The sequence below is a fragment of the Oryza sativa genome, chromosome 9 (assembly GCF_034140825.1).
Source record: "Oryza sativa Japonica Group chromosome 9, ASM3414082v1".
Taxonomy (NCBI): Eukaryota; Viridiplantae; Streptophyta; class Magnoliopsida; order Poales; family Poaceae; genus Oryza; species Oryza sativa.
The window spans coordinates 8,976,331-8,992,224 of NC_089043.1; the positions used below are offsets into that span (position 1 = coordinate 8,976,331).

General features: G+C 44.2%; 1 protein-coding gene across 1 annotated transcript in view; it reads right to left on the reverse strand.

Moving 5' to 3' along the window:
- LOC107276857 (uncharacterized) overlaps positions 1-15,894 on the reverse strand; it is a 47,002-nt gene that overhangs the window by 22,675 nt on the left and 8,433 nt on the right. The window contains 3 exon segments of the mRNA XM_066304282.1: positions 3,709-3,723; positions 14,762-14,841; positions 14,844-14,974. Of these exon segments, the coding sequence (XP_066160379.1) occupies positions 3,709-3,723; positions 14,762-14,841; positions 14,844-14,974 (226 nt within the window).

Sequence of the window (15,894 nt, forward strand, 5' to 3'; positions counted from 1 at the left end):
CATGTGCCATTGTAATGTGGTCGAACTGTCAGCTTGCACTAGGCATGTCTAGTTGAGTACGCTTGCTATATCTGGCAGTTCAATACTCTGACCTCTCTAGTGGTGGCAGGAAGATTGAATACATGGTCAACAAAAAGAACTCTTGACTTGGCCATTGGTCGAGATGAGAGCTTTGTGTCCAAAGACAAAAATGAGTTGAACACGAAGCTGAAGAAGCATGCGTTCTCTGAGTCTACTCATTCCCATCGTTTTTACTTGAATATTAAATTGGTCGGTGTGACCATTTTCAAGTGTGGCGTGTGTATTGGCATGAGTTACAAATAGTTTTCCAGTGAAAAACAACTCGTAAAATTAATTTGGATAATTTGAAGGAACCTCACTTAAGAAGCATTGTAATGGTCATAAGTGTCATACGCATTTGCCATATTTCTTCTGATATTTCAATATGAGTGTAATAATGTTAAAACAAGTGGTTGTCCTTTGACTTGTGTTCCCATTTGGTTTGCCCATGTATTTGGTTGCGGCCATTGTTGGAAGGTGCGTTACCAAGGATAGGTAGCATGTTTCCCTAGGCACATTTCTACTTCTATCAATCTTTTTTTTTTGGAAAAAAGAGAAGAGGTTGATGAACAAAGGCGAAGCCTTGTAGAGAAAAAAAGGGGGGTCATGGTCCCCACCAGCTTTACAAGAACTTCAATGAGGTCCTTCTTAACTTTTACTATTTTACTATTAACCAAATAGTAACACAATCTCTGCTTTTGAGAGTTTTTTTTATTTACATTGGCCTCCTCAAACCTATAAAACAAGCTATTGTGTGCTTTTATCATTGTGTACATGGATGTTTTTTTGCCGACCCACTTCCTCATCCCTCCACCCCCACCCGCACCCACACACACACAAAGAAAAAAAATGAACATCCATTGTTTGGAAGCCATGTGAAAGGATGTATATGGGGCATTTATAAATTCTAGGTAGGTCTAAACATCAGGAATTATCTTTGTTGATGTCACTTTTGTGGTTGATTTATGAACACCATGGGTTATACACACTTATATTACGTGTCGTTTATAGGTATTCCAGGGTATTATATGGCATCTAGCATGAAGTAAATTCTGTAAGTACTTATATGTACTGCATATATATAGCATCTGTTGTTGCAGACCTGTAGTTGCTTCCTAACCCATTGTCTTTGTGTACTTCGGCTATATTTGCTGGGGGAGGTTGGGAACAAATCTCCTTCGCACGGAAAACGGAGCGGTCCATTAACGCGTGATTAATTAGAAATTAGCTAATTTTTTAAAAATGAATCAATATGATTTTTTTAAGCAACTTTCGTATAGAAACTTTTTACAAAACACACACCGTTTAGCAGTTTGAAAAGCGTGCACGCGGAAAACGATGGAGAGGTGTTGGGAACCCTTGGGTCCGAACACACCCTTCATATAGTTTGATGCTAAACTAAACTAAACTTTTAGCTAATCCCCTTGTAGCTAGCTATCTCGTGTTTAATTTGAGCAGGCAATTGAAGTGGGCCTAAATTAAAGCCCAACTATGGTATCATAATAGGAAAGAAAGTCTAATTTGATTCCCTCAAATATAAGACCTCTTCAACTATTAAAACAAGAAAAAATGACTCGGCTATTTTTAGGGCCGTTTTCACTGACGTGGTATCACCATGGCAGCCCAACCATGAAAGAAATTAAACAATAGACGTGGGGCCCATATGTAGGTGACTATCTCATGTTCTTCCTCCATTCCCCACTCCCCTCCCTCCTCTCTCTCGCCACAACCATGAGCAACACTGATGAAGTTCTTTTATAGCTTGCTCCTCACTCATTGGATTGTTTCTTTTACTGCACCCATAGATGGTGCAAGAGTATCTGTCACACTGTTAACATCATCGCAGTGGATCGTCAATGAGGTAGCACAACGAGTGAGGTTGGCCCACGTCAACTTGCCATTGCACCTGGAGTCGGTGGATGCCATCACCAAGAAATTGTCTGTCTTGGGGTTCTTCATGAGGACCTACCTACCCTGATCGCACTGGCGACCAGCGTGTCGCTGTCATTGCTCACCGTGTGGATGTTGTTCCTAGCCCACAACCTTGCCAAGTCTGTCGCTGGCGTCGAGGCGACCATCCCGAGGTTCCTCGACCTCACGCTGATCAAGTCGTTTAAGGCCGTGGTAGACAAGCTCGGGGAGAACGGCATCATGCACTCATGGTGATCCTGGACAAACACGTTAGCGAGCCTAGGTAGTGTTGCAATGACAAACGATAAAACACTACTAAAAAACGATTTTCCTGTGCAACGACCTCTTTAGATTACAGACGGACCGAACTGGTCGAGTCTGCAAAAATCGTCCTCCCATTATTGCGCGTGGACCCTTAAGAGGACCGCACGCAAAAAAACGATTTTTGCAAGCGGGCCTCTTAAGGATCCGCACACAAAAATAAGCCTATTTTTGCAGGCGGACCTCTTAAAAGGCCGCACACGAAAATTGATTCTCGCGTGCGGATCTCTCAAGAGGACCACACGCGAAAATACCCACCCTCTCTAGATTTTTTTCCCTCCCAACACTTCAAAAATTACATCCTTATCCTCTTCATCTCTCTCACCTCCTCATACTTATCCTCACTCTCTCCTCATCTGTCTCTCACTTTCTCCTCTTTCTCTCTCTCTCCTCATACTCCTCTCCCTCTCTCAAACTCTCTTGGCTGGGAGAGTGGCGGCGGCCGGCGGAAGGGCGGCGAAGGCGACAAGGGGCGACGGCGGTAAAGGTCGGCCCGCGCGGCAGCTGGCGGAAGGGCGGCGAAAGCGATGAGGGGCGTCGGCGGTAGAGGCCGACGCGCGCGGCGGACGAGGAGAGGGTGACGAAGGCGGCTTGGGGTGACGGCGGCAGAGGCCAGCACGCGTGGCGTCCGACGGGAGAGCAACGAAAGCGGTGTGGGGCGACGGCGGCGTCTGGCGGGAGAGCGACGAAGGTGGCATGGGGCGCACGGTGGCGGTCGACGGGCTGGCGGCCGTCCCCCGCAAATCCGGCAGCGGCGGCCGTCCCCCGCCTGGATCCGTGTGGATCTGGTGGCGGTGGAGGGAGGAGCACGGCCGCCGCGGCGGGAGGAGGCCGGCGGCGGCAGCGGCTAGAAGAGGCCAGTGGCGAGAGGAGCACGATGGTGACAGCTGCTTGAGGAGTCTGGCGGTGGCAGCGGTGGGAAGAGCTCGGCGGCGGGATGACCCCGGCGGCGGATGGCAGCGGTTCGATTTTTGCTATTTTTATTTTTCTTTTTGTATTTTTGTTTTTGCATGCGGGCGACATAAGCACCCGCATGCGAAAAACTAACTTTCTTGTGCGGGTGCCACCCGCACGATGGGCTGGAGGTCCGCACGCGAAAACCATTTTTGCCTGCCTGGAAAAATCATTTTTTTAGTAGTGAAAACAATTTCTTTGGTGACCGGTACTTCAACCCTGACCTATGGGTGCAGGTGCTAAGCAACATGGCCTTCTCTGACATCCGTGCGATTGTAGAATGCAGAGAACACCAATGAAGTGTGAAGCTGGATGGTGTTGCACGGCGGGATGGGTTTTTGCTTGACGCCGGGTTCTCGCTCCTCCTCGGCAAACTCGGCACTGACTCCCACTGTGGGTTGTACAAGGATGAAAAGTAGGGGACCCCTAAGCTAGAGCCGTGGCCAGCGACTTGACCTGGACTAGGTGCTTTGGGTGCTCCACGGGAGCTACGCGCTATGGCGCCGGATGTCCGGATCCACATGACCATCACGCCACACCCACTACTAGAAAACTCATTTTCGGCGTCGTAGGGGATCGATTTTCGTAGGCGGGCATGTAATTCGGAGCCAAAACCCCGCCGGCAAAAAAAGTACCCTGGGTGGAGGGGGCGGTCCGTCTGCGAAGATTGATCTTTGCAGGCGGTCCATATAAGCGTCGCCTGCGAAGATCGATCTTCGCAAGCGGTAGACGTCGTGCGCCTGCGAAGATAGATCTTCGCAGGCGAGGCTTATATGGTCCGCCTGCGAAGATTGATCTTCGCAGACGACGCTTATATGGCCCGCCTGCAAAGATGCCCCTATATAGTCTTCTTCCTCCCCGAGCCCTGTTCATTCTCCCCGACGTTTCTCTCTCCTAAAGTGACTTAAATATAGGGGGGGAGGTTTTGAACTTCAAATCTTCGCGGGATTTTTCTACGGTACTTAGATCTACTCATTTCCACACTAGGTATGCATTTTTTTAAGCTTTTAGACTTTAATTTGTGATGGATTTATGCATCCAAAATTGTGAAGGAAGAGCTCCATGTTTTTTAATTTTATTTCTTTTCATATGTTGATGTTAGATGTATGTGTAATACTTGATGCCTCTTGTTGTAGTGGTTTAATGTGGTAACATAAATTCTTATTTTTTTTATTTTTGCTATCACATCCACCACCTAGTTCTAGATCTAGATCTAGTTCTTGTCATATATAGAGAGAGAATAAAATTTTAAATGTCTATTTATTCGGTGCAATCAAAAAATAGTTATAGTATTTTGTAATATGCCGATGATATGATTTTGTTAGATTTTCCTAATGTACTAATTTGGCATGTCTGTGTAAAAAAAATTGAAATAAACTATGATTTTTTATTACTTTACACTTAACCTTTAGTTAATTAGTTTTGAATAGCGATAAGTTTTTTCAATAAACCCTACAAATTTGGTATTAATTGTGCAAATATTTTACGTGTATTTTTTTTTAGAGATATGGAAAGTCGGGAATGGATGTATCATTGGCCGAGGTTTTTGTCTCCATATAGAAACGAAGTGGCTAAATTTATTGGTATTGCTAAGGCACACGCTGAGAAGAACAATATGAGGAAGATAATTTGTCCATGTGCTGACTGTAAGAATGAAATAGCCTGGGACTTTGACGATGCTTTTAAAGTGAAGGAGCACTTAGTAACTCATGGATTTATGGACAAGTACGAAATATGGACACGTCATGGCGAAGAACAATTGGACGGGCCTGAAAATGTAGTTCCGACACAAGTTGAAGACATGGTGCATGACGATGGTTTTGTTGAGGACAAAATCGACCTAGAGGAAATGTTACGTCATGCAGAACCCGAGGTGCTGATGGGGTCGGCTAGAGGGCTAAATAACTTTGAAGCTTTACAGAAGGCAGCAAAGGAAGTTTTGTACGATGTGTCGAAGGGCTGTGACAGTAAGTTCACAGCACTCTGGTCAGTTCTTGAACTTATGAGGTTAAAGGCGAGACATGGATGGTCTGATACCAGTTTCGACAGTCTGTTAGAACTTCTGCAGAAAATGCTACCGAGGCCTAACTCACTACTATCCAGCACATATCAAGCAAAGAAACTCATATGCCCCCTTTCACTTGGTGTGGAAAAGATTCACGCGTGTGTAAATCACTGCATACTGTACAGGAAAGAGTACGCTACTTTGGATGAATGTCCAACATGCGGTGCATGCCGGTACAAGTCGAATAGCAATACTGGCCTAAAACCCTTTGAAGCAACTGAGGGACGACAGAGAAAAATCCCGCAGCTTGTGATGTGGTACCTTCCTGTCAAAGACTGCATTAAACGGATATACTCAAACCCGCGAGATGCGGAACTAATGCGCTGGCATGAAGAAGGGCGTAAGAAGGATGGGATGATTCGACACCCGGCAGATGCTCGTCGGTGGATAAACTTTGATGCTCAGTATAGAGAGTTTGCTAAAGACCCACGGAACATTAGATTTGCCCTGAGTACTGATGGAGTTAATCCTTTTGGAGACGAGCAGTTCACATAGTACTTGGCCAGTGCTTCTCACCATGTATAATCTTCCTACCTGGCTTTGTCAAAAGCGAAAATACGTATTACTCTGTATCCTCATACAGGGACCCCGTCAGCCTGGTATTGATATAGACGTATTTCTTGAACAATTGTTGGAAGATATGGCTGATTTATGGAAAGAGGGATTGAAAGTGTGGGACGAGTACTTAAGGGAATACTTCACAGTGAAGGCCATCATCTTCGTGACCATTAACGATTATCCAGCAATGTTTTCAGTTTCAGGTCAAACTAAAGGTAAAACAGGATGTGTGATCTACTTGAATGGAACGTACTATAGGTTTCTCCCGGGTTCCAACAAGCTTGTGTACATGCGGCACCGGTGGTTCCTACGCACAAATCACAAGTACCGCAAGATGAAGGCGGAGTTTGATGGTACTGAAGAGACTGATCCTGCACCAAAACATACATCGGGAGAAAAGGTGTGTGCAATGACAGAGAAAATTATTTGCGAGTTTGGAAAAATGACTAAGAAACCATCAAAGGGGATAAAGCGCAAGAAACCCGAGAAGAATACGAAGGGAGGGGATAGTAAGAAGCAAGATGACAGTTCGAAGCCAGATGATAAACTCCCTCCCCTATTCAAGTAGCATTTCATATTTTTTAAGTACCTCCCGTACTGGAAAGATCTAGAGGTTCGGCATGCCATAGACGTCATGCATCTAGAGAAGAATGTGTTTGACAACATAGTTGGAACATTGTTGGACATGCCGAAGAAGACTAAAGATGGTCTGCAATCAAGTATGGACCTAGTCGAGATGGGAATCAAGGAAGAGTTACACCCTCAAGAAGGAGAAAAAAATGGCAAAGTATATCTTCCACCAGCCTGTTTCACACTGACACCTGAGGAGAAGAAGTCATTTTGAAACTCACTCCGTGGTGTCAGAGTGCCCATAGGTTTCTCATCAAACATCAGTCGATTAGTTTCAATGAAAGATTTGTCGGTATCTGGTTATAATTCACACGACTGCCATGTCTTGCTCACCGTGTTTCTTGCAATTGCAATAAGAGCCATAAAACCAGAGCATTTAAAGGTTGTTATCACAAGGTTGTGCTACTTTTTCAACGCAATGTCACAGAAGGTCATTAGTCTCGAAGAGTTAGGAAATCTCCGTACATTCGCACATGAGACCCAGTGCCAACATGAGATGTGTTTCCCTCCGTCATTTTTTGATATGATGGAGCACCTCATTGTTCACATTGTGCCGCAGATGGTTGCGCTTGGCCCATTGTACCTCCATCAAATGTGGTCATACGAGCGTTACATGGCGGTTCTGAAGGGTTACGTCCGAAATCGTGCACATCCAGAGGGATCAATGGTTGAGGGTTATAGTACTGAAGAGGTTGTCGAGTGCTGTATCGATTACCTCAAAGATGGATATGCAATTGGAGTACCTTGCCCCGACACGAGGGCAGATTGAGTGGCAGGGGAACGATAGGAAAGAAGAGATTCGTCACATATGATCACAAATCATTCCAAGAAGCTCACTTCAGCGTGCATCATCAGTTTGCTATCGTCGAGCCGTACATCGATCAACATATCGATCTAATACGAGCTAACAATAAGGGTCGCTCCACCGAGTGGATAATGAAAGAACACAAGCGTCTCTTCATAGATTAGTTGCGAGACCTAGATTTACCTGAGGGAGAAACTACCGATGAAATAACTATGAAGCGGTTGGCTTTTGGTCCATCAACTACAGTAAATTCTTGGCAGGGATATTCGTTTAGCACAAGAGCCCGAGATAATAAGACCTGTACGCAAAACAGCGGTGTCCGTGTGGAGGCAATTGATGAAGCCAGGGAAAAACAATCATACTTCGGGTTTATTGAAGAAATATGGGAAATCAACTATGGGCACACAATGCAATTTCCCATATTTAAGTGCCAGTGGGTAAAATACCCGAACGGGGTCAATGTTGATAAGTTCGGTCTTACTGTTGTTGACCTTGTGAGTGTGGGTCACAAGGATGACCCTTGGGTACTCGCCAATCGCGTGGCACAAGTGTTTTATGTGAAAGACCCTTCAAATTTGAAGAAAGATATAGTGCTACCAGGGAAACAAAAGATATTGGGAGTGGATGGGGTTGAAGATATCGAAGATTACAACCAATACGATAGTATGCCACTTTATAGTCAGTTTGTACAGAAGATTAAGAATGTCGAGACATCTACTCAGAAGACCGTGAAGCCTTACATGCGCACAGACGGTGTGGGCAAAAATGTTAAAGGGTAATGATTGTTGAGTGGCATGTAAGCATCTAAGAAGTAATTAGTTATGTAATGGTCGTATGTAAGGTGATGTGTGATCATATCGCAAATTGACGAACAATTGTACTCAACATTTTGCATATTAATTAGTTCGTACTAATTTTTATGTGCAATTACCATTTGAAGTGTAAAAATTTAGTTAAAAAATTTAAAATTAGTAATATTTGAAAAGTGTAATTATTTTTATGTGCAATTATCAGTTTGCAGAAAAGATCTTCGCAGGCGGACGGTCCGCTTGCGAAGATAGTAAAAAAGATCTTCGCAGGTGGACCGCCCGCGTGCGAAGATGATCTTCGCAGGCGGACCGCCCGCCTGCGAAGATCTTTGCCCTACATAAGGGCAAGCACGCGGCGCTAAAATTTCTAAGTCCAGGCGGGAACCCTAGAAATTTTGGCGCCGTCAGGCTGCTGAAATTTTTCACCGCTGCACGCTTCCGCCGTCCTCCGGCACCGCCCGCCTGCAACCTTCGCTCTCCGAACGTCATCCTCCGCCGCCGCCGACCGTCGTCGTCCACCACCGAGACCGACATCCTCGGCCGTCGCCGACCATTGTCGAGCTCTCTGCCGTCGCCGCCGCCGACCCCTCCACCGCGCGCCTGCTCCACCGCTGCCGGCTCCTCCACCGCCACCGGTCTCTGCCACCGCCACCGGCTCCTCCACCGCGCGCGTGGCCGCCGGTGGCCCCTCCACCGCCGCCAGCCCCTCCACCGCACACACAGCCGCCGCCGGCCCCTCCACCGCCGTCGACCACCCCTCCACCGGCGCCGGCCGTCGGCCCCTCCACCGCCGTCGGCCACCCCTCCGCTCGCGGCCGAACGGCTTTATCGGCCGATCGTCGTCCATGAACAAAGACGTCCTCGGCCGAACGACGTCTTCGGCCGGTCGTCGTCCACGGCCGAACTTCGTCGTCGGCCGTTCGTCGTCCACGGCCGAAGCCGGTCGTCGTCCACGGCCGAACCTCGTCGCCGGCCCTTCCTTCGTCGTCCATGACCGAAGCTCGTCGTCGGCCGTTCGTCGAACACGGACGTGCGTGCATGTGGGTGTGAGGGGGTATATATGTGTGTGCATGTGGGTGTGAATGGGCATGAGGGGTGGGTGATATGTGAATGAGGGGTTATATGTTGATTGTGAATGTGAATTTGGGAATGTGGGTGATATGTGAATGAAATTGGGAGGGTATGTTCAATTTTGCAGGATATGTGAATTTGACAAATTTTTTAAATAACATGTTGGAGGGTATGTTAACATTTTTTTTTAAAAAAAATGTGGAGGATATGTTTGCCTTTTCCATTTTTTTAGTCAACATGTCGATGAAATAAGGAAGTCAATTAGTGCACAACTTGATAATAACATATCAAATTTTGTTCAAATTTGTTTGTAGTAATTAATTTAGCATAATAGTAAGTAGTCATTAGTTTCGCTATTTAAATTTGTTTGTACTAATTAATTTAGCATAATAGTAAGTACTAGTTAAATTTGGAAATCTCAGAGAATTTAAATTTGTTCATACGACATATTGTTAATATACAGTTTATTTTTGTACTAATTAGTTTGTACTAATTTGAGTAATTTAAAATGTGGACGATAACACTTTTTTTTATATTAGAGGTTTGAAACGATGGCCGATAGTACTAAAGGGACTGAAGAGAAGGGTTTAGGGGAGCAGGAGCAGTCCCTTGCTGTTGTGGTTGCTCCGGAACCAGCGGTCCCACCGGAAGGTAGTTCCAACAGCGACGTAGGTGACGAAGATGAGGAGTACTCGTCGCCAAGCGATCCTTGTCCATGCCCAAGCCCGAAGAGAAGGAAAAAGGGCGACGGTGAAGAAGGCGACAAGGACTACATTCCCCCTAAAGAAGGGGTAAGTAAAATTAATATGTAAAATGTTCACCGTGATAACTATTAGCCCGAGCTAATTCGAAACTTCCATGCATACCTTCCCGTAGGAAACGGCGCCACGGCGATCAAAACGGCAGCCGAAGAAAAAAGTTCCGTCAAAAGACGACGACGTACCAGCTAACACAACCGGCACAAAGAAAAGCGAACGGTCAGCAAAGGCGAAGAAAAGGAAGGGCGAGAGAAGCGTGAATAGAAAGGATGAAGGGTTCCATGTTGTTACCCATGTTTCGCCTAAAGGAGAGCCGCTCGCCCCTAAGACGGCACGTGCGAAATTCAGTTCACAGTGTGGCATAATAGTAAGGGAGAAGATCTCCATCACGGTCAAGGACTGGGATCATGTATCGGATGGGGATAAGGAAGTCATATGGAAAGAGTTGAAGAAAATCTTCCAGTTCCCGGAAGGATCAGAGGCAGCAGTGAGAAATTGTGCACTGCAAACAATGGCCAAGTCTTGGCGTGGTTGGAAAACCACCTTGAACAAGAAATTTGTGAAGACGGGACGCACACCATTTTCGACGTATGCCAACATAACCCCCAATCAGTGGGACAACTTTCTGACCTTGAAGAACTCCCCGGAAGAAATTAAAAGGAGCCAAAAGTTTGCAGAGTTGGCCGAGAAGAACAAATTTCCTCATCGCTTAGGCTCCGCGGGATACGCACCAAAGGTGGAGCAGTGGACAAAAGAGGAGGAGAAAATGAGGAAGAAGGGGCAACCGGTACCAATGGAGGAGTGGACACAGAGATCAAGGAACTGGGTAAGAGCTAGAACTCCGAAGATCACGGATGAGGGAAAAGTATCGTTTGAAAATCCGGAGCTGCAGAGCGTTGCCGATAAAATAGAAAATTTATCCAGTTCACAAAAGAAAGGATATTTCAAGCCTAAAAGGGAGAAAGATGTGCTAAGTACGGCGCTGGGTACTCCTGAGCATGGGGGAAGGGTTCGAGGTGTGTCGAGCATGATGAGTTGGAAGGAAGGGTTCAAAAATGACCCCCACAAGAAGCATGAAGCGTACAAGGATAAACTTAGAGACGAAGGGGCTGTGGAGTTTGAAAGGCAAATGATGGATTTCTGCGTCAAGCACATGATTTTGCCTCGCCTCGAAACCAAAGAAACTGAGCCAGATTACCCCTTCGATGACCTCAAGGAGAATACACCCTGCAGATTGCACGTTCCCATTGGACGCTCCGGTAAAACTCTTGAGGCCGCTACAGCCATTGCTATCCCTGGGAGAACATACAATGAACAGTTCATACCCGATGCGTATGCCAAGGTGCAGCCACAAGTGGTCCACGAAGGGTTTGAGTCCTACGACATTGACTACCGGACTGCAGATGGTGTATCCGTACTTGGGGATGCGGTCGATCTTGTAATTCTCTGGCAAAAGAATGACATATCTTTTGGATTGGGCACCGACGCCACGCAAAAACCTGTGGTGCCTAAATCGGGGTTGGGAAAACCTCCGAGGCCTCCTAAGAGGAAGGTGACTGATAAGGCGGATGATCCAGAGATGCAAAAGGAAAATCCAGTGCCGGAAGTGCCACCGGAGATTGCATTGCCGGAGGCAGCCATGGAGATTGCACCGCCGGAGACAGCCATGGAGATTCCAGTGCCGGATGTGCCCATGGAGATTACAGTGGCAGAACCAGAGGTGCAATTTGTGGCATCAGTCGGGTCAGACAAAGAAGAAGTACCAGGATTGGAATGGGATGGTACATAGCCAGAAATATTTGAAGATCCTTCTCCTGCGAAAGACCCCGAGGTGCCACGAGTGCTTAGGAGCCACGACTCCAAGTCCAAATATGAGAACAAGGAGAAGTTCATGCTAACCGTCTTCAGAGGGGGTAAGGAACGTGCCAAGCTCAGAGATGACGACCCCCAGAAGGCTTCTGAACTAGCCGGGCCAACATACTTCGCAACCGATGATTGCCCGGAAAAGTACGAACATGGGAAAGCACTCTTGCCGGAATGGGCACTGAAAGAAGCACCATGGGAGATGAGAAGGTTACATAACTTCTACATGGAGGCCAGCAAGAAAGGCTTGGGCAATATAACAGCTCGATCACCGGCAGATTGTTTCGGCGAAGAAGGTTACGTATGGCTAGATTTCTCAGATATCCACGCCATATATCGTCGGGATAAGATGGACGTCAACTTCGTCGGTGTTTGGTGCATGTGAGTTTGAGTTTTAATTAATTAGATGAAAAATATGTACAATACAAATCCATGTGATTTTTACTAATAAACTTCTTCTGTAGGATGCAATACATGGATGCTAAGAAGAAAAAATAACCCATCGGCTTCTTGGATCCAACTCAGATCTGCCAAACACAGCATACCGTGACGCTAGCACCAGGGTCAGACCAGCTGAAGGGCAAGAATCCAACAGAGATAGCAGAATACAAGAAGGGCTTGCACAAGGAGAAATTGATTACTGTCGCACAGTACATTGGACGAGCCTTCTTGCATTTTCAAAATAAGAGAGTCGTCATGGCCGCTTATAATTTTAAGTAAGTCCGGTACATTTATCTTGTACACATATGTCTTATTTTAGCTGTTACTAACTAACTATAATGTTGTTAATATGTAGCGATCATTATATCTGTTTACTCATCCACCCTAAAGACGGAACCGTGGTAGTCTTGGATCCTCTCGATTACAATCACAAGCAATACAAAGAATTTCTAACAATCTTACAGTAGTAAGTTATTATGACTTTTGCATTTGTATATGAATATATTACAAATAAATATCGTCCTTACTCTGAAACGGTACGACATCCATACAGTGCATACCAATACTACAAGTTCAAGGGTGGAGAACAGACCCGAACACGGGAGAAGCTGCTAGTACGTACCTATTGGCCGGTAATACTCCACTCACTTTATGTATTCCAATTGTTTCACTAATTGCAAATTTTAACTACTTTTTTCTATGATATGTCCTAAAGTGTCATAAGCAACCGTGAGGAACAGTCCTTTGCAGGTATTATGCGTGCGAATTCCTTAGGGTTAATGGACGGTACAGGACTAACGCGGAGGATGTAAGTCTCTATACTATGTACTAGACAGCTCTTGATATTTATGATACTAATATATTGATTAATTTCAATGCATGCAGTTGCCAAGATTAGAATGTCGAACAAGCTTTGACGATACAGGTATCACAAATGTGCAGCGTGATCTGTGCCACTTCATCCACCATGAGTGCTGTCATGTCAAAGGAGATTTCTTCGATCCAGAGGGTGCCCTAGCGGCAAGTGACGAATTCAAGGATCTTTGGGAGTGGAACACTGCTATGCCATAATGTGACTAGATGACGTTATTTGAAGTGACAATGTAAAAAAATATTGTAATATATATATTTTGGCAACACTTTTGATTTATGGAATATATATAGATTTCTTAGTACCAAATGCTTGATAATCTTCCAATATATGTACATAAAAATCTACCTGCAAGAATTTCTATTAAATAATTTAAAAGTAATTTATGGCCAAATTATAATTAAATTTCAATATTTTCTACCTATCTTCGCAGGCGGAAGTTTTTTTTTTTTTTGCAAGCGGACGATTCCTATTTTCACAGGCGGACCGGACTAGCCAACGTCCGACTGCGAAAATTATCTTCGCAGGTGGACGGCCGCCCCGCCTGCGAAGATCGGTGATCTTCACAGTCGTTGGCTTACAGGCGGACGGCCGCCCTGCCTGCGAAGACCCTTTTCGGCCGCTTGCGATAATGCTTTTCCTAGTAGTAACCTACTCTCACGACCTCGCTAGTGCTGCTCATGGAGAGAGAGGCGAGAGAGGGGAGTGGTGGAGTAGGAAGTGAGGTAGTCACTTACATTGGGGCCTGAATATATTTTTAAATTTACAACGTGGATGACACCTCAAAATAGTCGGGGGAGTCATGTTGTCCAGATTACATTGGGGCCTGAATATATTTTTAAATTTACAACGTGAATGACACCTCAAAATAGTCGGGGGAGTCATGTTGTCCAGTTTTAGTAGTTGGAGGGTTCAAAATGAACTTTTTCTGAATATATGCATTACACGGTCTGGTAGCCCTGCCGCCCCCCTCCCCCCCCCCCAAAAAAAAGAAGAAAGAAACCACACCATTGTTTTTATTATTACCTATTTAAATTTTTTATACTACATTCTTTTAATTTCGGTCTGATGCTCCCTACATTAGCTTGACAACATTGTGTCATCGTATTCGTCATAGTATATATGTGACTACGTTTTGCTTCTGTTTTCTCATATACCCGCTTCTCTTTTATTTTACGTTGGGAAAGGAGGTAGCACCATGGTACCCGGACACCAAGATATGAAATACACAAATTCACTTAAATTTTTAAAAAATTTTAAATTGTGATTGTATACCTAGGTATAAGAATTTGATTCATACCTATACCTAGCAACAAAACAACTCAAATTCAATTTTATTTCACAATCCATTATTATATACCTAACTAATTATATAACTAATTATATGTTTGGATGCTTTATACCTAGAATCAAAATCGAATAAAAAAAAGCTCAGATCGAGTTCAAACTTGTTTGAACTGCTTAGTAAAGAAGTTAATTAATTTTCATACCTAAACATTAATTATAAAAGAATTTCATACTCATTTAAATTGAGTATATAATTCATTTCAATCTTGGTGCCAGCTGGGTACCCTAGTGCCTCATTTAATGTGGAGTATAGGATAAAGGATTAATTAATTTTTAGAAACAGGGCCAAGAATTTACCTCATGCTGTGGCTGCGCGAGCAACACTGGGGCTGTACTTGTACCACGCGGGAAGCACACACCATCAGCAGCAGCATGTCACTAGTGCTGCTGCCATCAGCCATCTCGTGAGCCGCCTTGTGCTTCATCTTCTTCTGCCTCTCCTCGCTAACTTCTGGTTGTGGTGCCCCTCCTCCACGAGCAGCTGCGTTCTCCACGTGTCGATCGCACCCCCTGCCAAATATATATTTAATTAAGGACGATACTCTCTATGTTTCATATTGTTTTATATTATAAGTGGTTTAATTTTTTTTTTCAAACTTAAAGTTTGACCAAATTTATATAAAAATATACTAATATTTTCAATACAACAAATATATTATCAAAATATATTCAATATTAAAATTAATGAAACTAATTTGATGTTGTAAATGTTGCTATTTTTTTCTATAAACTTGGTCAATATAAATAATTTTGACTAGGAAAAAAATCAAATGGCTTATAATTTATTCATGATTTGTTCAGTAAGCAGGTTTGGAAGTTTTTTTTGGCAAATAGATCTGCATACCGAATAGATCATGAATATTACAAAAGTTAACAAAGACGGATCGTTTGAGCACGGACTCAAGAAAAGCAACAGAGGTCAAGAAGATAGATATATTGTTTACTGTAGAAAACAAAAATGAGAACCAAGATCTAAGGGGAAAAGGAGAGGGAGGGGCGAAGTAAAAAAAAAAACACCAATGCTAATTAAAATCCAATCCTAAAAATTAATCTGGACATAGTGCTTAATTGTCTAGTTTTATCCAAAAATTTTTATGATGGGTATAGATCTGAACGGAAAAGAAAGGGGAAAAGAGATCCGACCAGCGTGAAGATTTAATAAGAGAGAGCAAGCAGCAGGTGTGGGTGGAGTCTATTGAGACCGGTCGACACGCATATACATGGAAATACAATACTCCCTCCGTTTCAAAATGTTTGATACCGTTGACTTTTTATTACGTGTTTGACCATTCGTCTTATTAAAAAATTAAAGTAATTATTTATTCTTTTCATATCATTTGATTCATTGTTAAATATACTTTCATGTACACATATAGTTTTGCATATTTCACAAATTCTTTTGAATAAGACGAACGGTCAAACATGTGCTA